Source organism: Grus americana, chromosome 4 (genome assembly GCF_028858705.1).
Source record: "Grus americana isolate bGruAme1 chromosome 4, bGruAme1.mat, whole genome shotgun sequence".
Classification (NCBI taxonomy): domain Eukaryota; kingdom Metazoa; phylum Chordata; class Aves; order Gruiformes; family Gruidae; genus Grus; species Grus americana.
In genome coordinates, this window is record NC_072855.1 from 22604031 (window position 1) to 22631784 (window position 27754).

Below are 27754 nucleotides of genomic sequence, written 5' to 3' on the forward strand. Positions count from 1 at the left end.
CTGTTTTTTAAGGCAGTCTAAGTTGGTTTGTCTGGAATTCTTGGGACAGAAATAAAAAATTAACAGTAGGAATATATTGTACTGTTTCTATATATGTTTCTTGGTGATTTAACTAAGGAAATTATATTCATGCTTCTATTTGTAATGTGTGCTCATGATTTCCTATACGTTATGAAATTAAGACAAGAAAGGCTTGTTTTTTCTGCTGCAGGCAAGTGGCATAGCAGTAAAACTCCTGTGTCCAGTACATCTCACTGCTTGGAATTTGCTATTCCATTTTTCTCTTTTTCTTTAGACAAACACTATCTGTGTATAAAAATATATTACTGTGGATTCCATCTTCCAAAGCATTTTAAGTAGCTACTTATTCTGATTTCATTTGAGATACTCCTGTGCCTAATAAGCTTTCCGTTTAAAGTCCAAGCTCTGAGCTTTATAAAAGCTACGTGGTCTACATGTAAACACTGTGTAAATAGCATCTGAATAAAAGGCAGGGACACACATTAGGAGCTGCCAGAATTGTGTTTGTTGTGGCTGCCCTGCTAGCTGCTGCTTGAACAGCTGAAGTAGAAATGTACTGATCGACTAGTGCCAGCTCAAGCGAAAAATATGCCAGCGTAGAGAAAAGTTAGAAACAAACACAGAAACGGGTGCTAGGAAGTGTGTCTGTCTGTCGGTAGAGGGGCAAGGCAGAGCCATTTAATACGTGGTTGTGAAACAAGTGTTTGCTTGTGATTTAATTTAGTAGAGAAATAGAGAATCAGGTTCTTCGATTTAGGATCTGTCAGATGATACTGCTCCGCATGGTTTTACAGAATCTGATGCACCATTCTGACTGCAATATTGTTTGAAAGGGGGGGTTTATGTTTATACAATCTAATATGTTGCTACAACTTTATGACTGAAATGCAGATGGTTTCACGTGGTATAATACAGCAGGAATGTGTGTGTGGCAGAGGGGTTGTTTTTGTCTGAAAGCTGTCCATGATAAAGATGAATGTGGGGCAAGAGTGTCTAGCACACTATCTGGAGAACATCTATTTAAATGAGAAAAAGTCTTCTTAATGGCTAGTTATGGATTGAAAGCTTCTAATGGCTTTTGCCTCACTGTCCAGTTTTGTTATTTGCTGGGAAACTGCATGTTTGTATTTATCTGCTCTAAGCAGCAGATTATGTTTTACTCAGAGAAATTGGAAGTAATCAAACATGTGTTAATATCCACTGGCAAAGATTAGTGTGTTATTTAGAACAGAAAAGTTTTAAGGAAATTGGAAATAATAATAAAAGTTAGATTATTGTTTTTTTAATGAAGTAGCTATGAATCAATTTGTAGGTATACTAAAGTGTTCAGAGAGCATGCCTTTCATAAACTAACATCTACAGTAAGTCCATCCGTGATAGTATAATATAGTAGCAGTGTAATAAGGCTTTCAGGCTAACCAGTGATCAAACTAACTTTCTTCTTTTTTTTTTTTTTTTTTTTTATAAACTTAGTAGTAGAGAGCAATATTAGAGAGATATATACAATTAAATTCTATTGTCTGTCACATAAACTGTTGCAATAGCAAGGTTTAGCTCAGAGTCAACAAAGGTGTAAGAAAAATAGGAAGAACAATTTGTGCAATTAAAATTTGGGGAAAAAAATGTCCAGAAGATACCTTTGGATGTGTTTGTGATAAAATGGATTGCTAAGATGTTTATTTTTCCTTAAATAGGAGGAAATGGGTTTAATGGAAAAAGGTGTTCTAAAGACCTTGAGTTCTTTTGGAAATAATACTGCACCTAGCACTTTAATCTTTGTCTGTTTACAAATAGTTTTTAAAGCCTAGAAAAATGTCTCAAGTTCCTAAAAGGACTTATCAGGTTAGATCTTTCTGTTAACCTAGGGAAATAATTACAGTTGATCTTTTTTGAGCTATGATTATTCTTTAGAAGACAGAAACTTCTTCATTAAGTAAGAAAGAAAGTATATAGGAAAGGGGAAGGATACTGCAATATGTATACTTATATGGTAAGATAGATTTTTCAGTTTTGTAAGTCTGTGGTACACAAAGAAAAGATGAAACAAGATCCTCCAAAGAAGAAGAGTAAGGCTAATTAAAATAACAGTTTACTAGGGGGAAATAATAAACTCAACATTGCTTGAAGTCTAAAACATACTATTTTCTAGAAGACACACTTTTATCTTGCTTCTAGGAGGGAGAAAATCTTCAGTTTATGCATTCAAGGAACTGTCTGGAAGATCATAATGGTACCTTCTGGCCAGAGAAATTGAGTATTTTTGCTGAACATGGTTCTTTTTATATCAAATAAATACTGACATTACAATGCCTGCAAGTAATTGAATTAGTGATAGTTACGGAGGCTTAAATGTACATTCTGAATGATAGTATTAAATTCTCTCTGACAAAATTTGAAGAGTTAAAGTCATAAAACTCTTGATGTAATTTGTCTAGTAGACTGATGGGAAATATTAAATTAATATCAGCTTAGCTAGACTGCTTCTAATACTTTTGTAACTCATGTTCAGTCATGCTGGTTAGTGAGACATTGATGAGTGTTGGGAGACTAGTGGTGAGCTGAGGAGAGTAGAGTATGACTGGAACAGTGGAGCAACTGCTTTTCATGAGCCATCACGACTGAGGCAGATCCCTCAGAGGCCTTCAAAGTGTCTAGCAAGCAGCATGGTATTGGTTCACGACAGAAAAAGTTGGCCAATCAAATAGCTTACATTCATTGTGTTACTTTTAGATCATGCTAATAAGTGAATGACAGCCCTTATTTGCTCATAGCAATCACATCTTGGAAAAATATGCAAGGGTTTCATTTGTGCAATTACGGAAACTAACGGACTTGAAATTCAGCTAGAAACAAAGTGTCAAGTCTTCCTGCTCAACCTGACAGATCTCTAATCAGTTGTCATCTTATATTTACTTTAAAAGACTTTATTGCAGAGTACTGAATATTTTTCAAGGAGAGCTGATAGCTATGGACTTTATGCCATTAATTTGTTGACAACAAGGTGGTAATAAGCTAAGTTCTAGTCTTTTGAGGGGCAAAGACTTTATTAATAAACTCAGCTGAATTTTAACCATCTCTTCTTTTTGAAATGTTATTGAAGGTGTCATGCCAGTTAATTAATTGAAATAAATACTTGATATTGAGCCCTAGAGAAAATGTTGGTAATTATTGCAGCTCAAAATTTAGTATTTGCTTTAGAGTTTAATTAACGACATTATGATTTCTGTCATAGAGCATCTCTAGACCTTACCACTTTCAAACTAAAAACCTTAGCACTGCTTTGACAGTTTTGGTGCCAGATAAACCTTTTATGACTGGCTTGTTCAGGCAAATGGGAGAGATCAAGAGCACCTATTTTGGCTCTGGAGGTGCAGTTTAGGCATATGTGCCTATGAAACAGGTTCAGAAGGCTAATATTCTAGTAGCTACCTTATTCTAACTGTGACTGTGTTTTGAATCACAAAGTTACCTGTGAACCTAAGATTCGCAGTTACCAAACCATTTCATCTGGAAATCCATGCTCTGGCGACATCCAGAAATAAGGCGAAAGAGAATAGTTAAGTTCTGAATGCTCCTAAAACACACGAACTCAGCGCATAGCTTAAAGTCAGAGTAGAAACCACAGACATTTGCATTCAAGCATGGCTATTGGCTTAAAATCAGAGTAGAAACCACAGGCATTTTAATTCAAGTATGGCTATTGGAAGTTGTGGGTACTATATATAGCCTAAGGGAATTGACATCCAGAGCTTCCAACTTTTCCTGCTGAGAGCCATCAACGTCCTGTAGCTGTGTGCGGTGCAACCACTATCAGGAGTCACTGAAAAAGAGAGAAGCAGAGTGACCTTGACTCTGTAGCCTGTTAGGCATTCAGCTAGGGACGGAAGGCTGCTTTGTAAAATCTGGGCACAAGTCCCTTCCTCCCCTTCTAGCTGAATGCTTAGTATTTAGCTAGAGAGTTAGAGCATGTTCCTGATCTCTCCCATAATCAATAAGAAAAGAGAACACTGGCATGGCATTACTTGGGAGGGAATGGGATTGTGTATGAAACACTCAAGTTTGAGCACAGACATGATGACTTGAGCTAGCAGTTGCATTAAATAAAAAATAAAATAAAAAATTGCTATTAAATTCTCTATTCTGCGATACAAATTCTGTACCTAGATTAAGCTAAGACACCACGTGTTTTGTCAGTGCAACTTTCATCTTAGTAACTCTTACTGACTACTTGTAAACCAGAATATTTTCATGACACCGTTTCAATTTGTTTTGAATCTGGGATGATAAAATCAAAAACTTGCAGAGGATCAGTACTGAAGGTCATGGCAGATAGAATAATAAAAAAATGTAATAATGCAAACTGTCATAAACTTTCTTGCTCCCTGAAATATGCTGATACAGCTTTATGAAATAAAAGGTTCTTTTTAAAATTGTTGTGCATAGCAAAGCTCAGAAGACATGTACTTTCAGACCAAGTTAAATATTTCTAATAGTGAGTCACCATGACTTTTCACAGACAAACAAGCAAGTCTGAAAATGTCTGCTTTTGTTTGAAGTGCTTTCCTCCGTATCTTAACATTTCCATACAAGTTCTTTTCTGCATATAGCAAAAACTGCATAGTTCTTTTTACTTCTACTTGCAACATTATTTATTTCTCAGTATTCAAAACATGTCTTTAGTTAGGTATTAGAAAACGACACCTTTTCACAATCAAATTGCATTTGGCCGATAAAAGACTATTTTCCTTTTTAAGATTGTGCAGTTACTAATAGTGAGCAATTCATTTGAGAAGCTATTGTGAAAGCCTGTATTTTCAAATAAGTCTCTTTACCTAGAAAAGGTGGTATATGTGTTTGTTACAAACTGTGAGGTGTTAAGATATTCTGCATTTCAGAATGCACGAGGTAGAATTCTTCTGATGTTTATTGCCTTTAAAATAAACTGTTTCAATTCTCTTAGAATTGCTTCCTGCAGAGAAGAGCCTCATAATTAAAAACAGAGAGTGGGATAGAACAGCAGTGCAAGTGCTTTGATGTGTTGGATACCCAATAGATTTTCTTGAGATAAGATGACCTATAGTTATTGATAATACTTTTCTTTCCAAGCCAGATTTGCAGAACTACCTGGAGTTAGCTTGTTTCACATTTCGTTTGATGAAGAACAGAATATTAAGCATGAAGGAGGTAATTATACTATTTGGAGTAAGTCAGGTTTACTGCCTGGGATGGCTATTCAAAACACTGCATAAATTTCATTATAATTGCTTATCTCCTGTTTGGGTAAAAGTTGATTTCCTTTATACTTTAATGATTTCTTTACCTTTTTTTTTTAATAGGTAGGCAAACTTTATAACCATTAATGCCTCTTTTATGTTCTTTTTAACCTTCTTTTGCTATGCTTAAAAAAAAACCCCAACAAAAACCACACAAAACCCCCAAAACAAAAAAAACCCAACCACCTGACAATATCCTAGTAGGAGAGAAGAAAGTTCAAAGTAGAACAGACTGTGTAGTACACAGACATAAATGTTGTTTGTATTTCAGTTTCATACCAGACAGAGGAAATTGGTGAATACTAGTCTTAATTACTTAAAAGAAGTTTTCCTATCCTATAAACTTTAGTTTTAGTCTTTTTCCCTCTGTAATCTCATATGATACAACGCCCTTCTATATTCTGTCAGTTCTGTTCCATCAGGAAGTAGGCATTTGTTTTCTTACAAATTAATTTTTCCTACAAATTATATACTGAGTTATTTCAATATCACTCCCTGATTAAAGATTAGATCGAGTTTCTATTACAGTCATCCCTTTGCACCTTGTATTAACATCAACAAATAAATTACTGCCATTTCAAACCAAAAGTTTTGTGAATAAGGCCAGAATTAAATTTGTTTCATCAGACTAAGTTTCTGGGTTAGTAAAGTTTTAGGGTTGTAACCCCTAGGTAAAACAAGGCTGGTATGGCTCCATAGGTAGCTTCAGCTTAAATTTTTTGTGCTCTCTCTTTATAAATGACTACTTGTTGATTTCTTAACGTTCCTTTGTTTATATTTTTGTTTAATGGACTGCTTGGTTCGGTCTTGTAGTGTAAGTAGTACCCCAAGAGGTGCCAGATCCTATTCGCCAAAGCCTTATTTTATTAGTCCATCAAGTATCAAGCTGAAGATTTTATTATTTTTTTTCTTTTAATAATAATGAACACTAAGAACTTCTGAGTGAGGCAGAATATGAAGGTCTAGAAATGCATCTTAGCACTCGTCTTTAACATTCTTTCCTTCCAGACTATTTATTCAAACAACCTTCAGGGGCTTCCTATATAGAATAAACTGTACAGTCTCCTTGAAGTCTCTTTCCGTCCGCTATAAATTTAGAGTTTTGGAGGCAGGGGCACAGGTCCCCCTCTGAGCTACAGCAACTTCTCTCAGCTAAGCAAGTTTATTTGCTCTTAAGAAAGGAGCAATCCTCCTTTTCCTCTAAAGAGTTCCACCTGACCTAAAGCTCATCAGTCACGCACTGCCGCTGAGCAGCTTTGCTGAGCAGCTTTACACTTTTGAGCTGAAAAAATACATTATACGGTATTTATATGACAGTTTAGAAACAAACACATCTTTAAATTGTACTTTCTGTCACGGTTTTTTATCATCTCCATCCTCGTGACATTAATAGTAGAGATGCAGTAAATATAGTAAAAATTTTGGTACCATCTTTAATGTATGTGTTTGAGGAAGATCTGTTATCTTTTTGGACACAGAAATAATAATTAACATGTAAACCAGATACATCTCGAGATACCTAATCTTTCCTTTCTGTTTGACTGAAATTGTCCGTTCCTACGGTTGGAACATTTCTGGATTACACTATACATTTATTTCAAATTTGTGGCATGCCACTAGCTTTAGTTGATTACTTTGAATTTGCAGTTCTCATTGATGACAGAAATATCAGATTCAAAGGATGTCAAAGCAGTATGAGGTCAATCTCTGAATATGCAAAATATTTGTGCTTTTTAGAAATTTAAATGAAGTTCAACTGACCAGAATTCTAAATGCTATGTGCTAATGATGTAGTGCGTCTTGCGAAAGCTACGCTTTAAGTGTGTATTACCTTTCCCTGAAAGACAGGTTGGGTAAAATTGAACCAGTGAGAAATTCTCCCAGAGATTTATAATTAGAGCCATTGCTCACTCCTCTGGCAAGTTTGTGCAGCTGAGGTCTTAAAAATAATTTTAAAATTTTTCAGGGAGTTTTCAAAATACAGATTATTGTAGAAAACTGTATAAGCTTTGTTTTGCAGAATAAGAGATGCCTGCAGCTAGACAAATTTTCATAGACTGAAATATAATAAATGAGAGAATCTAACGACAGAGAAGTTAAACGATACTTGCTTTTTTGTGACATTAGCAAGGGAATTCTATTCCTGACCTGCTCTTACTTCCTTTTCCATCAGTTCTACCTCTTGAAATTTGAAATGTAAAGTTTTTCTGTAAATCTTAACTCAGATTAAAACCTCCCTATGAATAAAAATGTTATAAGTTAACAAGAAAAATTGTTCTCCTATAGCAAGATGAGGTTCATAAGTATTGTAACAGATTGCTCTTTTGTTATTCCAGAAGAAGATATAATTATTTTCAAATAGTTTCAACTAGAGGCAAGATATTTCTCTACTGAGTTTTGAACAGATGGTGGTGTAAAATACATTAAGTCCATAGAATCACTTAGTGACAGACAAAAATCTTATAATCTCTTGGAATTTAATTGATATGGCATCTCTCCAATGACTTTTAAACTTGTGGGTTTAGTACATGCTATCAGTCATAACAGCAAAGAAACTTGCTGCTTTAATCTTTCTCTGGATACAGTGTCCAGCATTTTATATGGAAGAAAATCAGATATGCACAGCTATTCTAGGAAATTACTTTGATGCAGAGTTACGCATTTCCTTACGGATTTAGTTTTGAAACAGATAGAAGAGTTGGGCAAATCTCTATTATCCTTTGAGCATTATTTGCACCCTGCTAATGTTATCTGTAGAGAAATAGGGATATATGTGCTTGAGACAATAAACCCAGGGGGGAAAAAAGCATTCATATTAAGTATTGAACTATGTCAAAGATGAGATAACAGATTTTATCTGGGAATGATTGACATGAGAAATAAAGGTGTAGAAAATACAAGTAAAATTCAACCTATTAAGTCTGATCCCTTAAAGGAAAATAAGGGAGACCTGTCTCTCACAGACATTTCTTGAAGCATGAAAATTGTTTAAAGGGCATCCTAATTTATCCAGTTCACAAAGCTATCTGCGATGGCAGGAAAAGATTTTTTCTTGAAATGGATGCCTTATTCTCTTTCTCTCAGTAGCTGTTCAGAGCCTTTTGTCTATTTATATTCATTATTGTTGCTGTAAGAACAGTGCTGGTTTTCATTATTTCATTGGCATGAGAAGCCCTGATTCAGTTTTGCTGTTAATTTTGACCTCTTTCTGTACCTCCTCTACTTTCAGTGACTAAAAGCATCAGTAAATAGAAACAGAGAAAACCCCATAAAATGCTTCTGCAGCAGCACAGAATAAGTTTAACAACACTTAAGACACATGCAATTGCAGTTCATGTCTATGGTAGGGTAAAGCATGCACCGAGAGTTTGTTTAGCTCTTTTTTTGCACTGCTACATATTTAGTGAGTTTTCACATACCTGGTGGGAAAGGGAGTCGGGAATATACATAAATAGTCTAATAAAAAATAAGATTCTCAAAATACCTTCACACAAAGAGCAGAATAAAATCAATGTTAATTTTAATGCTGATAACTATTTTTTGTCAAAATGTTTTGACAATGCAGTAATTCTTCCATTTATTTTCTATCTCTATCACTCAAAAGTAAAGAGAGAATTTTCAGTTTTATCTAGCCAGCCACTCATCTCTGATTTAAAATAAAATATATCTCTATATGGCCATGCTTTACCAGTCCAATTAAATTAATTAACTTGAAGTGTAAGTTTCATAAACTAATCACAGGTGTCCACCACTGCGGACTGTGAGCTTATCCGTTGTGCTCAGTCTAGAGCTAATTGAATGGATCACTATCAATCAGAGGTGCTTTGTTTACAAAGGGACATGAAACATGCTCATCAGCTCTCTCTGCCGCTCACTCCTGTAGAAGGACCACGAAGTATTCAAGTGTGATGCCCAGTTTCTGGTAGAACTTCATTCAGTTCTGTTAGGAGCATGCCATTCTCTTTGAATAATTCTCCTGGAATAATTCCGTCCTTTGACAGTTATGGTGGCTGGGGTTATTGATATTTGGGCACATAATTTTTTGCCTCAGGTTGTAGCTTCAAAGTTGACCCAAGTAGAAACCAATTGTACCATCCAATAATGAATCTATTATATGAATAAATTAGTTATACTCCAGTGCACAATGCTTTACATTCACAAAAACCACAATCCCAGCTGGCGTCTCTATTATGATTCAGAAAGGAGCCAAAGACTAAACCACTGTGCAGAGAACAATTTTCTACTGAATATTTTCATTCAGGAAACCATATTCTGAGTGGCCTGGAAGCAAGATGCCTACACAAAGTATGCACCATATGATCTGTCATGATACGTTGTGGGGGCAATAGTAGGCAATGACCATTTAATAAAAGGAAATTAACAGTTTATTAAAAACTTGTCTGAAATAATAATTGCTAAAATACTAAATTACTCCTTCTCCTTTAACAATAATTGTCTTTTAAGTCAGATAAAATCTGCGGATTTTTTACTTTTTTTGTCTGATTCAGTCTGATAAACTTGTTTTCATCTTCTGCTTCTTTGTGTTCTGCTCAACTCCTGTATTTGACCCCTTAACGACTGTTTTTCTGTGCCTTGTTCAGATTTTCAAAACAATCCAGCAGCTGCTAAATGATTATGACCACTGCAACTGATATTGGGTAGATTAGCAGAAGTGACTCTGGATTTACACAGAATAATCAAGAGGATGATTTTATTTTCCTATACTGTAGTCAATACATTTACTACAATAATATCTTCATTTTCTTCAGTGTATGTACCCTTAAAAAACAGAAAAAAAGGGTTTAACCTCCCTGTTAATGTATTTCGCTTGACTGGGTTTTATGCTATCCTAGCATATATAATTAGAGATTTTTTCCTACATATTGTCAAGAATTTAGTCAGGCATTACAAGTGGAGCAAGCTTAACATTGTCCAGTTTCAAATCTTTTGTCAATTTTACTGGAGTCTGAGTGAAAGCATAAACTAATAATGTAAGAAACTTCTTGATATTCAAATGAGTAAACAAGCTGGAGATTATCTTATTCATTCTTGAAAAAGTAGATGTTGGCTATGAAGCAGTACTCCAAAATATATGTATTGCACTTCTTAGGAAATCTGGAAACGTCACAAGCAGGAATAACGGAATATTTTCTGAAATTTAAAATTTTATGGGTACGGGTATACGCTTTGGCAACCAAGCATACTGACTAATTTTAGTGTTGTGCTGCAAAACAGAAGAGCAGACAAATTGCAATATTAAACATTCTTAAACCAAGAGAATGGATGAATTAAAGAGTACTTCCACTGGAGTCACTTCTGACAAAAATCATTCCATTTTTACTTTGGGGCTAGGAAATATTTCACATATTTTTGAGCACTATCTCAAGAAATCTGTAGAGGGACATGCTCAGCTGCCCACTCAAGTAAGTAGGTTAGGAAATCTGAAGAAAATGTTACCTAGTAGCTGGTGAAGCAACCAAAGACCCGGTATCTCCATCCAAGGGATGAGAGATAGCCCCTGACTAATATGCTTGTCACCCCTGTTCAAGTCCAATCTTGCCTTTAACTTTCATCAAGACAGAGTTCTATTTGTAAGGTAAGAATTCTACTTCTTTACCTCCTATAACTGTTGAGCGAATGAAACACTGCAGGAGACTCAGGGTCAAGGGCAGGGCTCAAAAAACTGTGATACACACTACAGGCTCCATTAGATTCCCCCTCACAAGGACTGAAACTGCTGTTTCTGACAGGCTTAGACTTTGTAAGAAAGACTTGATTTTTTTGACTTCTCTGTTTTGTTTCATTCAAACTTTCCATTCCTATAAAAAAAACCCATTATATTTTTCCATTCTGTAGTGGGATAAACAGTGATACTCTAATCGCTTTTAGTATAACATCCCTATGTTTCTTGTGTATGATTACGGTCTATCTACTGTACATGCACAAGGGGAATTAGTGCTGTGCTTAATACTTAATTACTAATGGACTGTAACCCAGATGAATCTGTCATAAGTATGTTACCATTCTGAGCTGATGTTTGTAATTAATTCACTAGCTGTAATCTGCACACACAGCTGAAAAATCAATAAAAAAATTAATGAAAAAAATCCCTTTGAGCAGGACATAAATCACACTGAGAGATTAATTTTCTTTCTGTATTTGTCTCTCCATTTTTTGAGGTGTGAAGACTTCTCCACATATTTACTATAAAAAGAACAATAAAAAACCTCCAACCAAACCAAACCAAACCACATACTCACCCGCCCTCCCCTGCATCATCTCAATGAGAAAGCATCAGTACTTATAACAAAATTACAAACTTAAGTGGATTAATTCCAGGGTAGATTTTTACCTCTTTATAGGAAAAGTTGAGGGCTCCAAAATAATTGATCCTAAGACCAGAGTAACACTATGGCTTATGCCACTGACATGGAATAAAAGACAAGAGCCTGTAACTAGTTAATCAGTAAATCATTTCCTTTCCCCGTGACAGGTTACCATTTACTCCTGAGTTCTGCGAGTTTATATTTCTGCTATGCTTCCTGGTTAATGAAGATGAGCACTATATTTTACAAGATTTAACAATATTTCTTCTGGAGTATACTTACACAAACAGGAAAAATGTGAATTAATATAATAATCTTGAAATGTTTTTTATTTCTATTTTTAACATGCATCATGTAGATCTTCTGCTAAAGGAATGAAAATGCATTCTTTGCACTTTTCCATTCACTGAATTGATTTAAATTTGGTTCCGTATCCCTGATCTTGCTAGTATGATTAAGTAAGTAAAATTAGCAATTTATATGTGTATTTCTGAGAGAAACATGTATCACATGAACAGATAAGTGAGTATTTTTTTCCATTGTGTGGGATAAGGTTCCCTTTATGTGACATAAAAGGTTAAATGGATCCTTCACACCACTGCTATTTTTCTTCTTACAACAAAACTTCTTCCTGACAGCTACTAAAAAGACAAGTAGTCACAAGTTATTTGTTTCTGCTTCACGCTGAGCTCTACATTATTTAGATGATCATTTGCATGCAGAGCATGGAGAAATTTCTTCTTCCCCCCATTTGAAAATAACATAATATAAATTAATAGGGTTTTAGCATATTTTACAGTTAAAGTTCAAGTTTAACCTTTGAGGGTCTATGATTTCTAACAAAATAAACATTACATGGGTCACATACGAAATCTCTTGGGAACACGAGTAATTCCCTTTTTATGAAAGCATTGCTACTATTTATTATATGTTATTATATGATATTTTATTCTGTATATGTGGGAATGAAATAAGATCCAGAATCCAGCAATGTGTTGCTGCACAAAGTAGAACTGTATGAAGCATTTAATTTGCAGGAATGCAGTGCTTCTATCAAGATAATCAGTTCAAGTTAGTATCTCGTGTGGCAGAAGAATTCTGTAAGAAAAATGTAACTCACTGAAAGATATGAAAGAAAGAAATCAGTATTCTCCCTTAAAGCCAATTCTTCAACACAGAAGCATTCAACCAGAACTTTATTTTAGTTTGAGCTCTTGCCCGTAGTCACAAGTGGTCCAGTTTTGCTTTTTGTTTGTTGGGTTTTCCCCCCATTACTTATGTTAAACAATTAAGCAGCCATTTGTGTAGGAGGGGGTGTGTCTTTTTAATCAGTCATCCTTTGAACCTAAACATTAGACATATGTAGTGCATTTTTACATCACTTCAACAAATATCAAACTTACAAAACAGCTTGCAACTCTGTCAAGTCACTGATTTTTTTTTTCTATATATCCAACTTTTATTGTAGATTCTGGATATCCTCTGAGATACTTGTGAGATATCCATCAGATCTAATGACATTGAACATCTTTTGGGATTGTGCTTTTATTTTCTAAATGGAAGTAATGTATTCATTAATATTCCCTAGAAAATGCTACTTGGAGTATCTCCAAAAAGAATTGCCTTTTGAATGAGATGGGCATAAATTGGAGGAGGAGCAGGAGAAATCATGTAACCTTGTTTTTCTCTTCTGTGGCAAGAGTTTCCTACCTGGTGTCCATTCCTGATGAAGAAAATACATTATTAAATTCTTATCACCAAGAAATAAAATAAAGGGGAAGCACAGTATACAGCTGAGATGAGGTAATAACGGCTGCTAGTTACTCTGTTCCCTTAGAGCTCCTGCAGTCCCATCACTTTGGCATGAGTATCGAGGAAATTATGTTGACTTTTGAGCCCTGATTCAGACTTTTTTTAAGTAATCTTTAGGAGAGCTGACATTCTAATTGCTCCATGAATTGTTTCAGCTCAGAGTTTGTTAAGCACTGACACGTTTTACTGAAAAAAATCAAGGTATGTAATTTGAGACAGTGACAGATTAATACTTTAGAATCAGATTGGCAGAACAATTAGACAGCTTAAATGTTTCCTACATCTTAATGTCTGTGCTACTTCAGGAAGCCATAGTAAGTCCTACTTTTCTGAAGGATATGTTGCCATTTCAGTGATAGAAGTAAATCAGGCTATCAAAGGATTTAACGGGATTACAAGGAGTCTGGTAGCAATTACATTTAAATCTAGAAAATTAAAATCTAGGGAATTTAAGTTCAGCATGGTGTATTGAGTACGGTACTCTCCACTGGTATCACATAAGCTGATACTTCTTAGTCCTCATTATATGTACGCAATTGGTCTTGTGAACAAAAATGAAATAATAAAGTCTGAACTACAGGATAAATACAACTTAAACAGAGAAAACTATATGTTTCTAATGTGTTTCCTTTTATATTATGAAGTAATCAGGATACATTGGTATTTATCTAGAATTAAGTCTGTGAATTTGGTTTCACTTACAGGTAATATTGTATGCAACCTATATTACGGTTCTCCACTGACAACCAGCTGATTAATATAATTCGGGCCTGAAAGAGTACAACTAGTTTTTTAGTGTAAGAAAAAAGCTATAGGTCTGTTTTTCATCTAAACAGTCAATTGTGAAATATTCATGATTCTTTGAAGATCACATGCCATACTACAGAGCTGGTACAATCATTAATTTAGGTAGGAACCTTTCATATGGAGTTATTCTATTATTAGAAGAACAATGAAAGAATATTGTTCCTTAACCTGCTGGAGGCAATCGTGATAGAAATAGCTGTGGAATCTAAGCCAGGAATTTTATTACTTGTGTAATATTTCTTTGGTTACACTTCTGAATCATGTAAAATACCTATATAGTCTGGTATAGTCTATTTAATTAAACAAAGGAAATACATCAAAATCTTATGCAAGCGTTAACTTATTTGACTCTGTTCCTCCCTGAAACAGAAGCAGCTATTATGTAAGGGTAAACAAACCAACAATTTCATGTAAGAAGTGAACAATGTCGAAATTTTCTGCTTTATAGAGTTTCTCTTACACTAATTTCACGTTTAATGGACTTTAGAGGCATGATACTTGTTTTGCACCACTACAGGTAGAAGTATTCAAGCCTTAACTTTTTGATGAAACTGTGAAATGGAATGGATGTGTTGGGACTCAGGGAGGAAGATTTTATAAGTGTTAGGTTATCATGTTGGAATTTCAGAGTGGGTGGTTTTTTTAGCATTACTGGCTTTTTGTTTCTGTATTTCTTTGATTAACACCTATCTTAAATGGGCTGACCATTTGGGGGTTGGTTTGTAATTCTATTAACATAGAAATTTAAGGAGGATGCCATTCTAAAATTTACTTCTAGCTGAACCTAAGCCCAACTTTATTACCGAATAAGTCAAGAATCTTAACCCAGAAAGAGGTAAGGATTGAGGCCGAAGTACCTAAATGTTAGTAATCATATTAACAGAATTGCAGAGCTGAAGGGAACCTTTAGAGGCCATTCAGTGCATCCTTCCCTTCCCAAGGAAGGATTAGCCACGTTTAGGTTACCCTTGGGAGAAGTTTTTCTAGACATTCGTAAAACCCTCCCAGTGGTGGAGACTCTATAACCTTCCATCACTACATTTATCCCCAAGGGTTTTTTTTTCTGATTTCTAACCTGATTTGTCATTGTTGCAATCAAGCCATTACTTTTGGTCCTTCTCACTATGGGCATGCAAAACAAATTATTCCCACTCTTGCTTTACTGTAGTCTTTTAGGTACAGGAAAAGGGCTGTTTTCGCCCTCAGCTGCCTTGTCTTCTGGCTAAGTCACTTTCATTCATCTAGTATGAACTTTTTTTCAAATGTTAAAGCATCAGGTACCTGTTTCTATTATGGCATTGCTTTGTTTGGTTTGGGTTTATTAGTTTTAATGTAAAGGACTATGTAGCATCTCATGTTTGCTTTGAAAATTCCACTCTGGTGTCTCTTGAAACAAGCTAAGTACTTGGACTTTTGACATGTGACAGCAGTGAGTCTTGCTGGTTTTAGGAATTAAGGGATACTTTCATTTTACCATTTTTCAAGTAAAGTATTGAAAATTCTCACTTTTGTTCTATGTTTCTTTTTCTTTGCACAACGAAAGAATAAAAAAGGGTTCAGAATTCATTATTTTATATCCTTCTGTCATACCTCCTCTCACAGTATTAATCATTCAATCAATGTACATGTAAGCCTTTCTGTATTCTGAAGTATTTTCTTAAGCACTGAAAAGATTTTCAGAATTGGGCATGATATACATGAAATTATTCTAGTCCAAAAGCAATTAATATATTCATTACTTCAGTGCAGTTGGCATGCCTCAAACAGTGGATTTGTGTTTGACTTTATTCAGTGGGACTGTTTTAGAGATGGCATGCACTATCTCTGCAGTACACGATAATGCCACATTCAGAATGACAGCGGTCCAAGCCTTGGGGCACTAAATGCTTCTTGAGATATGTTCAATTGCTGTTTAAATGTATTTAGCCTAAGGTGTAGAGAAAGAAGTTGCTGATGCCTTCAAACATGTTTAAGTATTTTAATAGTGTCTTGGCACGTCAGAATATTCCACAGCACTAACTGGGATGCAGTTCCTGAATTACTGCAATTAGGAGGCAGGAATTTCAAAGACAGTACTGCTGTAGCTGTGTATTGCTATAGCTTAGCTTCCCCCCCACCCCTAAACAGTAATTTTCTACAATATGTACCCTCTCAGTTGTTTTCTGCATTATTGTTCACTGATCATGTAGTCAATACTTATTATGCTTTAAGAGCTCTATTGTGTCTCCAATCACACAGCTCATAAAACAGACAACCATTTAATATAAAAGCTATGTAAATGGACTCCTGTTTAATTACACAGTCTTACTGGTGTTTCAGTTGAAGTTTGGATGATCCTCTGAATGTAATGTATTTGTGTAGCGAGTGCAGGAAATGATGGGATGAAAAGTGGCTCATCCAAACCACAGTCACTATCATTACCATATGACAGTTGTTGTTCCTTTTTTCTTTTCTCGCAGCAGTCTGGAGCCACTGCACAGGCATTCTTTACAGGTCCTCAATAACTGGAACCATGCAGGGATGTTACGGGTCTATCAATGGGGAAAGGCAGCAAAATCTGCATGTAGTCGTTGATTTGTCATAGATACTCTTTAGGACTCATCTGCTAATGACTCCTCAGATCCTGTGGACCAAGCTGCATGGCTTACAGAAGTACAGCAGTGTTGCACTGCCGTAGTGCTGTACGGCTACTGCGGTCATGTACTCCAAGGAAAGGTCTACAGCTAGGAATGCTTTCTAGGCACAGAGCTCTTTCTGGACATAGTAAAGTTATTGTGTCGAGATAGGGTGTCAGTATTGTTCCAGAGGGTTTTCCGTCTCCAGTGACAGCAAGTGGAACAGAGTTCTTGACTACTTAAGTACATCTAAAGCCTGTCATTACCATAGGCTTTGTGTGTGGTTTACAAAAAGATGAGAAAATTAAAAGCTCCTTGCATCTTTCTCCAAAAGAGCGTACGTGTTATGACCATGTAATACCTAATTAATAACACTGGGCTTGTATAAAATATATTGTACAAGAACAGTTGTTAAAAAATGTGCAGAGCGGAGCCAGAGTGAGTGTGCATCCGTGATTATATTTCTACAATGTGTGTGTACAAAAAAGGCACATAACTTTTAACGTACTTGTTGACTACTGTGTTCATACCTTCTTGGTACTCGATAAAATATATTGACATTCTTTGGTAAGGAATGGGAGGAGAGAAAATAATGGAAAATTGCTTGGGTGGAATATTTTGGTTGTTATTTTTTTTGGCTTTAAACTGGGCAAAGAACATCATGTTTTCCCTCTCCACACTGCCATGGTGGGTGCCTTCCTTTTTTTTTTTTTTTTTTTTTTTTTTATAACAAGTAATCCTTCCAGCCCTAAAACAAGTCAGCTACAGACTGACAGAAACATGAGCATACATATAAATAACTCCATTCATTTGCATGCTTTCATAAAAAGTTTTATGTTTGTCATGGTTGAACCCCAGCCACTAACTGAGCACCACGCAGCCACTCGCTCCTCCCCCTAGCAAGGGGATGGGGAGGAGAATGGACAAAAAACTCATGGGTTGAGATAAAGACAGTTTAATAGGATAACAAAGGAAGATAAATATAAATATATACATGTCCTTGACTTAGTGTAAAAATTACAACTACCTAGCAACAACTAAAAACATCAGTGTGTTATCAACATGATTCTCATACTAAGTTCAAAACACAGCACTGTACTGGCTACTAGAAAGAAAGTTAACTCTATCTCAGCCAAAACCAGGGAAAACATACATACACTATCACTGTCTCAGAAATTAGCGATAAATGTTTAAAGATTTGTTGGATTAATGATAACTATAATTAAAAAAAAAAAAACCACAAAACTTTTATCAGCTAAATCTGGAAATTGGTGATGGAAATTTATACTGGATGCAATTAGAAAATAGATCGTGAGATCCTGTAAATTAGTGTTCTCCAATTTTTTTTAAGCTAGAGTCTGAGCAGTAGCAAGTGAAATCTGCTTTATAAATATTCGCCTTTGAAATCTCCATTTACATGTATACCTGACAACTTGACTAAATATCGGTATTTTAGGAATTGGGTTTACAATGGCTTTCTAAATAGTCAAGCAATACCTAGTTCTGATGCAGAGACACCATAAGAGGATATGTTTGAAAATAACTTAGATGACATCCTCCATTGTAACTCTGAAGATAATTTTATGCAAATAAAAGCTTAAATTTGAGTAGTCTATGTATAAACAGGTAAACCTAACTTCAAATCTCCAAATTTCTGTATGACAAGAAATATTATCCCTCCAGGTCTCCTTTCTCACTAATTAGCACTGTGATAAAATTTGTTTGTTAATAACTGGCATTTTAAGGACTTATTTGAGTCAGTTTCCAGATATGTAACCATGGTAGAAATCTGTTTTACTCTTCCTTGATGATTTGCCAACTCTGCCAACAAATTCTTTGCTGTGTCATATTGCATTAGGCTTGTCAGCTAGCAGTGTGGTCGCTCCTAAAGTGTTTAACTTTTAAACTGAGGAGTACTTAGAAAACTTAGAGATAGATGTGTTTGGATGTAAATTATGCTAGAGGACAAGAGTCACTCCTCCCCCCAAATTCAGAGATTGTTCACAACGCCATGTGACAGGTAATGTAAACATAGGAGCATAAACTCGCTACTCTGCAAAAGAGGGTCACTCTGCTCAGGGAATTAGCAAAATACATTAAATTACTTTATAGCTAAAGCAGTGCGGCAGTTTATTTGAAATGAAGCTTAAATCTGTTATTTACTGCAGTGTATAGAAAGTACCCAAGTTGTCCTTAACTGACCACTTTAGATACTGGTGATAGTTTAGTCCTGACAGCACTGGGTGTTTTACCCATCTTCTGATATCTCACACACACACACACACACACAAAACGTTCCCTCCTTCCCTGCACCATCTCGCCTTCTCGCCACCCCCCCGGGCCAAATGCTGAAGTTAAGTCCATCTTTTAAATAGAAGAGCAGTGAAATAGAACAGATTTCAAAACATGTTAGACTAAATGTGTGCTTAAATGCTGTCCTGATTCAAGCTCTTAGAGCAGATGCAAGAAAGCAATGGAGTAGAAGGCCACATTAACTGTACGTGCCAAATACTAATTGAAGGGTGTTTTAGAGGAAAATATATCACACCGGATCTGACGGCCTGAGGGAGGCTAGGCTGCTGCTGCTCCGTGTCCCCAGGTCCAGCCAGCAGCACAGATGAAGATGTATTCCGGTAGGCACACACACAGAGCACACATATACACCAAATATGTACACAGTAGGCCACGGAGATCACAGACACTCGGAGCAAACGCAGACAGCACCAGTGGCCTCATTCTGCTCCCCTCTCTGGCTGGACAGGATGGAAGTCCACTAGTGAGAATGGACACGCGCGTACGTATACGTGCATATGCACACATAATAGAGAGCCCATACCCAGGAAAGAGTTAGAAAGGAATTTAATAAGAACATAGGACAGATGGTGCTGATCAGGTACAGGGCACAACCAGAGAAGCTTATTAGTCAGCAAACTATTTACATGTGACTGGCCCTTTTTATCCCATTATCTCTGTGTTTTCCCACTCTTCTTCTGCCTCAGATTGCCTAAAGCCCTCCCTTCTCCTCACTTTGGTTCCTCCCTTAAACATTGCATAATAAGCCCTGTGCTATCCCAAACAGCTTTCCCCCCCACATCCCCTAATGTGTCCTACATACCTAGGCAGCAATCCCCCCTCCGTTAGACAGAAGGGTGATCTGGAGACTCACCGTGATGGGTTTCATGCCTGGATGATGGGGCTGATGGTTCTGCTAGGATAGCCCTGGAAGGAGCACGGACAAGGTGGTTGTTCCTCTCCAGTCCTTGATTCGCGTTCCTATCTGCCACTGTACACCCCTGTGCTCGCCTGGGCCGATGGACCTTTGGTGGGCCAATGGGCCTTGTGATGGGCCTGTCAGGGTATTATTTGGGCTATTATTATCCTGCCAGTGTCTCTCTGAGCTCTTCTGGGGGTGTGAAGATGAGGTTTATCACATAACCCAGCAGGGCGAGTCAGCCACATGCTTACTTAGAGGTTGTCATTTCATAAAAAAGCACTATAAGGCTGAACTGTACAGCAAGTCCTCATGCTTTACATTAAGGAATTCTAATATTTGTCCAGAAGTGAATAAGGGATACGCTACGATGCAAAATGGTAAATTTTCAAGTGCATGATTCAAGGACCACTAGCAAGGGAAGGATTTTTATCAACACAAGGAATGCTGCCTCAAGACTTGTTTGCACTAAAAAGAAACCATCAGATGTAATGAGACTTTAACTGTTTCAGTGTGGAAAAAACCCCAACAAACACAACACAACAACTGACACCCCCCTTGCAATAAACACATACTCCTATGTTTTAAATTAAGGTCAGTCATATTGCCTTGATAAGCACTTGCTAATATTCTGCCAGATTACTAATTGACATACTAGTAGCAAGCATAATGTTTAACGGTCACTGTTTGGAAATAAGGTGCTGTTTGAAGAGTTTATTGAGATTTAGATGGGAAGGGGATTTGCCCTGTTGTAAAAATATGGGGTTTTCTGTTTAAAAATCAAAGCATATCAAGTGCAGCTCAGCAGTTAATTATGCTTCTTACCTTTAGGGAGTGCCAGAATAATACTAGATTTAGCTGACAAATAGAGAATTTTCCTGTCTTCTGTCTCCATCTCCAGAACACAGTCATCTGAAAATTGATAGTCTTTGCATTCTTCATTGAAAAAATGTGGAATCGTGGCTGAGTCTAAATGCAAAAGCCTTAAAAAGTACAACTGGGGAAAAAAAAAAAAAACAACAAATAAACCAAAAACCTCAATTCCGTCCTCCCAGCCTTATACATCTCAGCTACAGAGTTACTCAGTTATCTAAACATCAATACTGTTTTCCTCCTTAAAATCAGTGACATATTGAAATATGAAATGTTACACAGTATTCAGAATACATGCAGTAGATTCTATAAAATTTTTGACAACTGTTAATAATAAATAATGTGCATATTCTTTATAATACTGCAACAAATTACTAATTAAATGAAAGTTTAAATGTATTAAAAAATCAGGACAGGATGAACGTGAATCTGACTTTCAAGAGCTTTTGCAATTCTATCAGGATTAAATCTGCAGATGCTGAAATGAAATATGCTTGTTCTGCAAGTACTTGTAAATATTTTAAATTAAAACAGTTTATTTTGGAAGAGACAAAGGATTTTTGGTTGCTTTCTTTTTTTTTAAACCTCAGAAGTGTTTTTTTTAATAAATTTATAAAAAATTCACAGTTGGAATTGTCACTGTTTGAGAAGGTCATCTGGCAGCCAAAATCAAAGAAAAAATAGGCAAAACAGAAGTAACAGAATGAAAGCTGAATAGGTCTTTGAAAGGTATTTTATAAGGCATATGTTATTACTGGTAAAATTACTGTTCTCCTAAATATGGGAAGGTAGAAAGTTGCCACAGCCCATATAAAGTACCCGACTGTGTTTCCATGTTGAAGCTCCTTGCTCCTTTTCAAAATAATCATTATTTTATAAAAGAAACCAAAAAGTTTCATCAAGTCAGTCATATCATATGAAAGTCATATCAAATGAATTGGAAAAAAATCATTTACTTGTTTATTGTTTTTCTTTGTCAACATTAATTATTTGAATATCATGTTGTTACTTTGTAGGCAGCTCCAGCTCTTTCTTGTAGACCATAAAGTATAGTATAACTGAATAAAAGCAAGGTTTCACACTCTTACCCAATGCTTAAAACAGTTGAGGTAGCTTCTTAATTCAATTGTAATGCAGGTATCAAAATATGAATATTAAAAACTACTTCTGTTTTTATCAGGTGGGAGTCAATCCTGCAGTCCCATGAACTTTGCTAGTGAAAACTCTTACAACTAGAGTGGCTAGAAAGCTTAGACACAGTGATCTGGAACAGGACACCTTCTAACACAAGTCACATATAAAATGTTAGTGCATCTATTCAGGCAGCGCTCTGATTCTCCCTGTCCCTCCACACACATACAACACAGAGAACAGCTTTATTCATACATTAGATTACATTTATAACCAAAAGCAGGTTTTTTTGTATGCTCCTACTAATCGTTGATTGATTGTACGATTCACGTAACATTGTGTACTAACAATGAGTGCCTAATCCAGAGAAATACAAGCAGAGGTTTACGTGATATCCAAATTGCGTCTCATTGTCAGTAATGGAGCTGGCTCACACTTGCAGGGAGTTAAGCATGTTCATAAGTATTTGCAGGGTCCAGGGCCTCAAGTTCCTTTCACATAAATTCAAAGCATTCTTTACAAAAAAATTCAAATAAAGGTATTTTTAATAATCTCAGGAAAATTGGCAGTATGGAATTAAGTGCGTGGTTGACTCTTTTAGACATCAAAATTCATTCAGTACTCAATGCCAAATGCTTTTGAGATTGATTTACAAGCGCAGGAAGTGGCTTAACAGCCTTATTTTTTCAGTTCTTGAGGCTGAGGATAACTGTACAGATCCGCTTGTTGCCTATGGGCATATGCAACGTAAAAAAACTGTTAGTGAGGAACTTACTGCAACATGCTTACCAAGACCTTTAAAAATACCTTTTGCGAATTTAAGGATTCTCAGTTTCACTGGAAGTCATTGCGATATTATTGATTTGTAAAGACAACTCTATTTTACTTTCAGATTCAAGGCCTCTACCAGATGTAGCCCTGACAGGGAAGTGTACCCGAGAGTGTGATGAATATGGCCACTCGGACTCCTGCTGGATGCCAGTTCGCACTTCTCCTGAAAGAAAGCAGAAGAGCCAGCCAAAACTCTCCACTTTCATGCCTGTCGATGAACGGGGCAGTCAGGAGAAGCTGGCCAATGGAGAAGCCTCCCTCATGGGTGATCGCAACAGAAACCTCCTTAACAAAAAGTTGACCTCATCCTATGAGACCTTCAGCACGGCTAGTTTCAACAAAAACGAAGAAGGCAATCCAGAGGATATCCCCCTTGCACAGACAGGGGAGTACAAGCCATCTCCTGTCAATACTCTCACTAGAAGAGAAGTTTACCTGTAGGCTAAAAAGCAGCAACAAAGTTCTTTCATATTATAAGAAAGAAAAGGGGCAAAAGTCTTAAAATCGAAACAATTTTAACTAAAGAAAAAAAAAAAGAAACAAAAAAGAGGGGGCCACCAAAGAGACAAAAGATCTGCCTGCCACTTCTGCCTCCATAGCAGGCATTTAATTTTACTGTCTGCCTGACTATACTGTACAATGTAGAAAACGTTGTTACTTGCATGTCTAATTCCCCCTCACTGATTTTTATTTTCCTAAATCTATGGTTGCAAATTCCTCCCATAGTAACGAGCTTGATTAAAAAGAACACAACACACTGTTGTTTCCCCTCTGCAGAAGCATGAGTTAAGCCACTCATTTTGTTTGATTGTCATCTGGCTTGTTGAGGATAACAAGCCAGGGAAAATGTATTCAAAACATATCATCTGAATATTGCTGATCCCCACCAGGGACAATCCTTCAGAAACCATACAGATATAGTGAGAAATATAAAGGAATAATCATTAATAGGCACTTTGTGAAGACCACAGCTTTAATATTCTCACCTCTCATCTGAGGCTGGAAGCAACAGAAAAACGTTCAGCCTGAGACTGCAGTCAAAAACATGGCATATTTCCTACGATTCATGAACTCTGGTTCTGTTTTATCCATAGAACAAACGTGTTCTTGCTGTGTCTCTTTCTCTCCTTCTCTCTCATTCTCTGTAATGATTACTTCAACGTAAACACAATTAGTAACACATATACTGTAGGATAGTAACGATAAACTGTTAAAAGCATTATTTTGGGCAAGACTAACATATAGCTGGGAAGATGGTAATAACAAAAAGGCCAAAGATCACACAATGGATCAGGGGAACTGCTAAGTATTGGGGCTTGGCTTAGAAGACTAATATATTCACAAATACACACATAATACACCTTCAGTTACATTTTGCACAGCAGCACAGTTCACAAGCCCAGATGACACAATTTTTTTTTTTTTTTTTCCCCCCAGTGTGGTTCAGTTGAATGCCCAAAGGAACTGACGTGGGTGTTTTTGTAATGACATGATATGTTGCAGCAGATGCTGCGTATGATATATTGCATATGCCAGTTCCAGGGAATTTCTAAGATCAAAATTAAAAGCTAGTAGTAGTAATAGAAGGCTGTTTTAATGAGAATGCTTGGTGGGATGGAAAGGGTGGACAATGGGATGATGCGGTGACAAGAGAATATTACAAGTCAAACATAAAACCTTCTTTTCAGAGTACAAGGAATGATTGCTAAGTCTTTTGTCGTCAGTGTTGTAGATTACCAATCGCTTCAATTATGTCAAAGATACAACGCAGGTTTTCTTGAGACACAAGTGCATTAAAATCAAGAGAAGTGCAATACTAAATGATGTCAAGACTTGGAACATTTTGGCTAGGTAGAAAATGGTCTGATAAACAGTGGTATGATACTCACCTAGCAGATCAAGATGAGTCAAAAGGAGTCCAAGCTACCATGGCATGCAAGAGCTCTGGGCTGTAATGATTCTCATGGTGAGCGCTTCTTGAGAGGAAGAGGAAATGAAACAGGTTTTTGTGCAATAAAAGCAACAAAACGTGCAGAACTTCAACCAGTTGCTTTGTAGCTGATGCTGTAGTAATGACAGACTGAGCTCAGACGTTCAGATGAAAGCGACAATCGAACAACGCAGCGAGGACAGCTCGAGGAGGGGGAAAGCACTCAAATCCCTGGCTCTTTAACCTGGCATTAAGGCATGACTAGATGGCTCTCTAGTATACTGTAGTCACAATGTAGCTTTGGGTAGTTTCTTGCTTTGAAGAATTGCATAGAAATAACCTTAAACAGCCTAAAGTAGAGGTTGGCAAATGAATACAACTCATCACATTTATCTTTTGAATTCACTTCTCCATATAGTGGGATGTGCCATTATTGGCCATTTTGTTTTCCTCTCTCGAGTTTACTTTCTTCAAGTAACATTAGTTTGTGTATAGCAGTTATGATGAATGGGCACATTTTAGGAAGAAAATAAAATCAAAGATTAATAATGATTGAACATTTTTATGTTTAATTATTTAAGTAATATGGAGAGATGCAAACTAGTACTTTGTTATGACACTGCATACAGCAGTTACTGCTTTGTATAATCTGTAAGTACCTGTTTAAAAATGCTTCTAAAATGCTTATGTAATGTACACACATTTTTCTTGCACGTTTCAACAGAATACACAATTGCATAACACAAATGTTCAATAACATTTCCTTTAATAAGATTTAATTTAATATTACACACACCAAAAAAAAAAAAATTAGGTAGCTTGGTTCCATATATTCTTAGACCCTTTTTCTACAAGGCTAATAATACAGGTCATGGAAGACCTTCAGATTAAACGGATCAGCAGTCACTCGCCAGTTTTTGCACCACATAAGACAGTCATTAAATACTTTACTTGTGTGCATCTCCTTAGATCTAAAATGGGTGTGAAAGAATTTTTTTAAAAAATTCTATCTACTGTAAGTATTCACAGTAATTCTAGTGGAACTAGCCACTATTAATATGCTGATTACTCTTCTGACCTGGCATGACACACAAATATATTTTGTGTTCGTATTTTTCCTCTTTATTTGAAATAGGTTAAATCTGGTGCCACTCCATAAACAGAGTGCTTTTGTAGAAAAATAAACAAATAAAACTATAAAAAATAATTAGGGTGAATGCGAAATATGCAACTGTGCCTTTTATACCTATTATTATGGTAAAGTGGTAGTTGGGTTTGGACACTGAGGGATAAGGGGCTATTCCCAACTTTTTTGAACCTGTATATTTACCTGTGTTTATTTTCTGAGAAATTATAAATAATATATTTAAAAACAAGCCTTTTGCCAAACTCAGTTAATGGACCAGTCTTAAGCATTATTAACATAAGGCTGTGGTTTAAGTAGGTCTTGGGGAATTTTTTTTTATTACTATTTGTGTGGGGTTTGGGGTTGTTTTCATTTGTTTTTAATTCTGCTGCCTGGAAAACTACAATCAGTCTATATTATAGTTCTTTAGCAAGGTGTCACCAGTTCATGTTGCCAGGAAAATTGGTGGGTTTTGGTTGGGTTGGTTTGGTTTTGGTTTTTTAATTGCTTTTAGCCATCATCACTTTTCAGTAGTTCAGTATAGAAATCATCCTTTTATTTTCTTCCATGGGAAACTCAAAGGAGCTTTGCATGTATTTTACATTAGGGCACCTTTATAGATTGATGCATTAATATATAACTTTATATGTATTAGAAAATTCAATAGCTTTGGTCTAAAATCTAATGCTCATTCTGGATCTCAGATCCACTATGTTTATTCAATATGGTTTCTGACTGGCCTGCTGCCTGAGTTTCAGGAAAAAAGTTAAGCATTATTTTTATGTGGGGGAAGAACTTAAATGGGATTGAAATGATTGGCTGAAAGGCTACCCTAGGAAGTTGTCAAGCAGGAAAATAAAGCATACCGATAAAGACCTTGCCATAAATCCAGCCATCACCAAACATTTGTAAGGAACTTGAACAACAAAATATTTTTCCTTCTGTTTCATTGCTGATAAATATACAGTGTTTCCTGAAGGGATGAAACAGATGAAATGGCAATAGAAATGAAAATCCGTCAGCTAAGTTGTATTACTGACTGAAGAGCATAAAACAAGGAAGACGACAACGTTCACCAGCTACCTGGGGTATGCTTTCAGGCAACTTTTTCCTAAATTTTAAAGCACTTGCATTCAGTGTGGTACGATCTGTTTGTAATATTAATCATTGACTATTGTTCTGCAACTTGGATGTTGATAGTGAAGCAGAGAACAATTTATCATTGTTTATTATGAGTCACTATGCACGCAACTATGCTAAACATGGCAAAATGTATTAAACGCTATTCCACCTCTATTTATGAAATATTTACATAATTTAATTTGCTTTTGTACAGTTTTATGTAAATAAATTGCTTGTCATTTTTGTCTCTGCAAATTAAAATATAACATGTTCAACTGGTTGCCCATTTGCCAGCGTACTTTCTCTGACAGACTATTCCACTTTTACTGGATAAAATCACATGCTAATTTGTATATTTAACCTATATTTTGCATGAGAAAGATGAAACTGCCTTTGTAGCTGACCATGTCTTCAGCTGCTGATGTAGCTGAGGTTTTACCTGTCTGCAGAATGCAATTCTGTAGAGGCTACTGTCACTCAGGACAGCATACAGCTATTTTTGCAGTAGAAATAAAGTACTTGTAACGATAGTAGTTGTTTCCGATTACTGTTCAAAAGGGCTTCTTATTCAGGTGTGTTTAAAATCTTCATTTTAAGGAGAACAACAAGTCTTAAGTAAAAGCTCAGGTATTTCCATTATGGCAATTTTCTAATTATCAGCAAGGTTGTTATTTTT

The 27754-nt window shown here is 36.1% G+C and overlaps 1 protein-coding gene across 2 annotated transcripts in view; it reads left to right on the forward strand.

Annotated features, from left to right (window-relative positions):
- Positions 1 to 27358, forward strand: part of PCDH7 (protocadherin 7) — a 287469-nt gene extending 260111 nt beyond the window's left edge. For both annotated transcript variants that reach the window (XM_054824675.1, XM_054824676.1), the window contains one exon: positions 22962 to 27358. In XM_054824675.1, coding sequence (XP_054680650.1) covers positions 22962 to 23341 — 380 coding nt within the window. In that variant the 3' untranslated portion in view covers positions 23342 to 27358. The remainder of the gene's footprint in view (positions 1 to 22961) is intronic.
- The last annotated feature ends 396 nt before the right edge of the window (positions 27359 to 27754 follow it).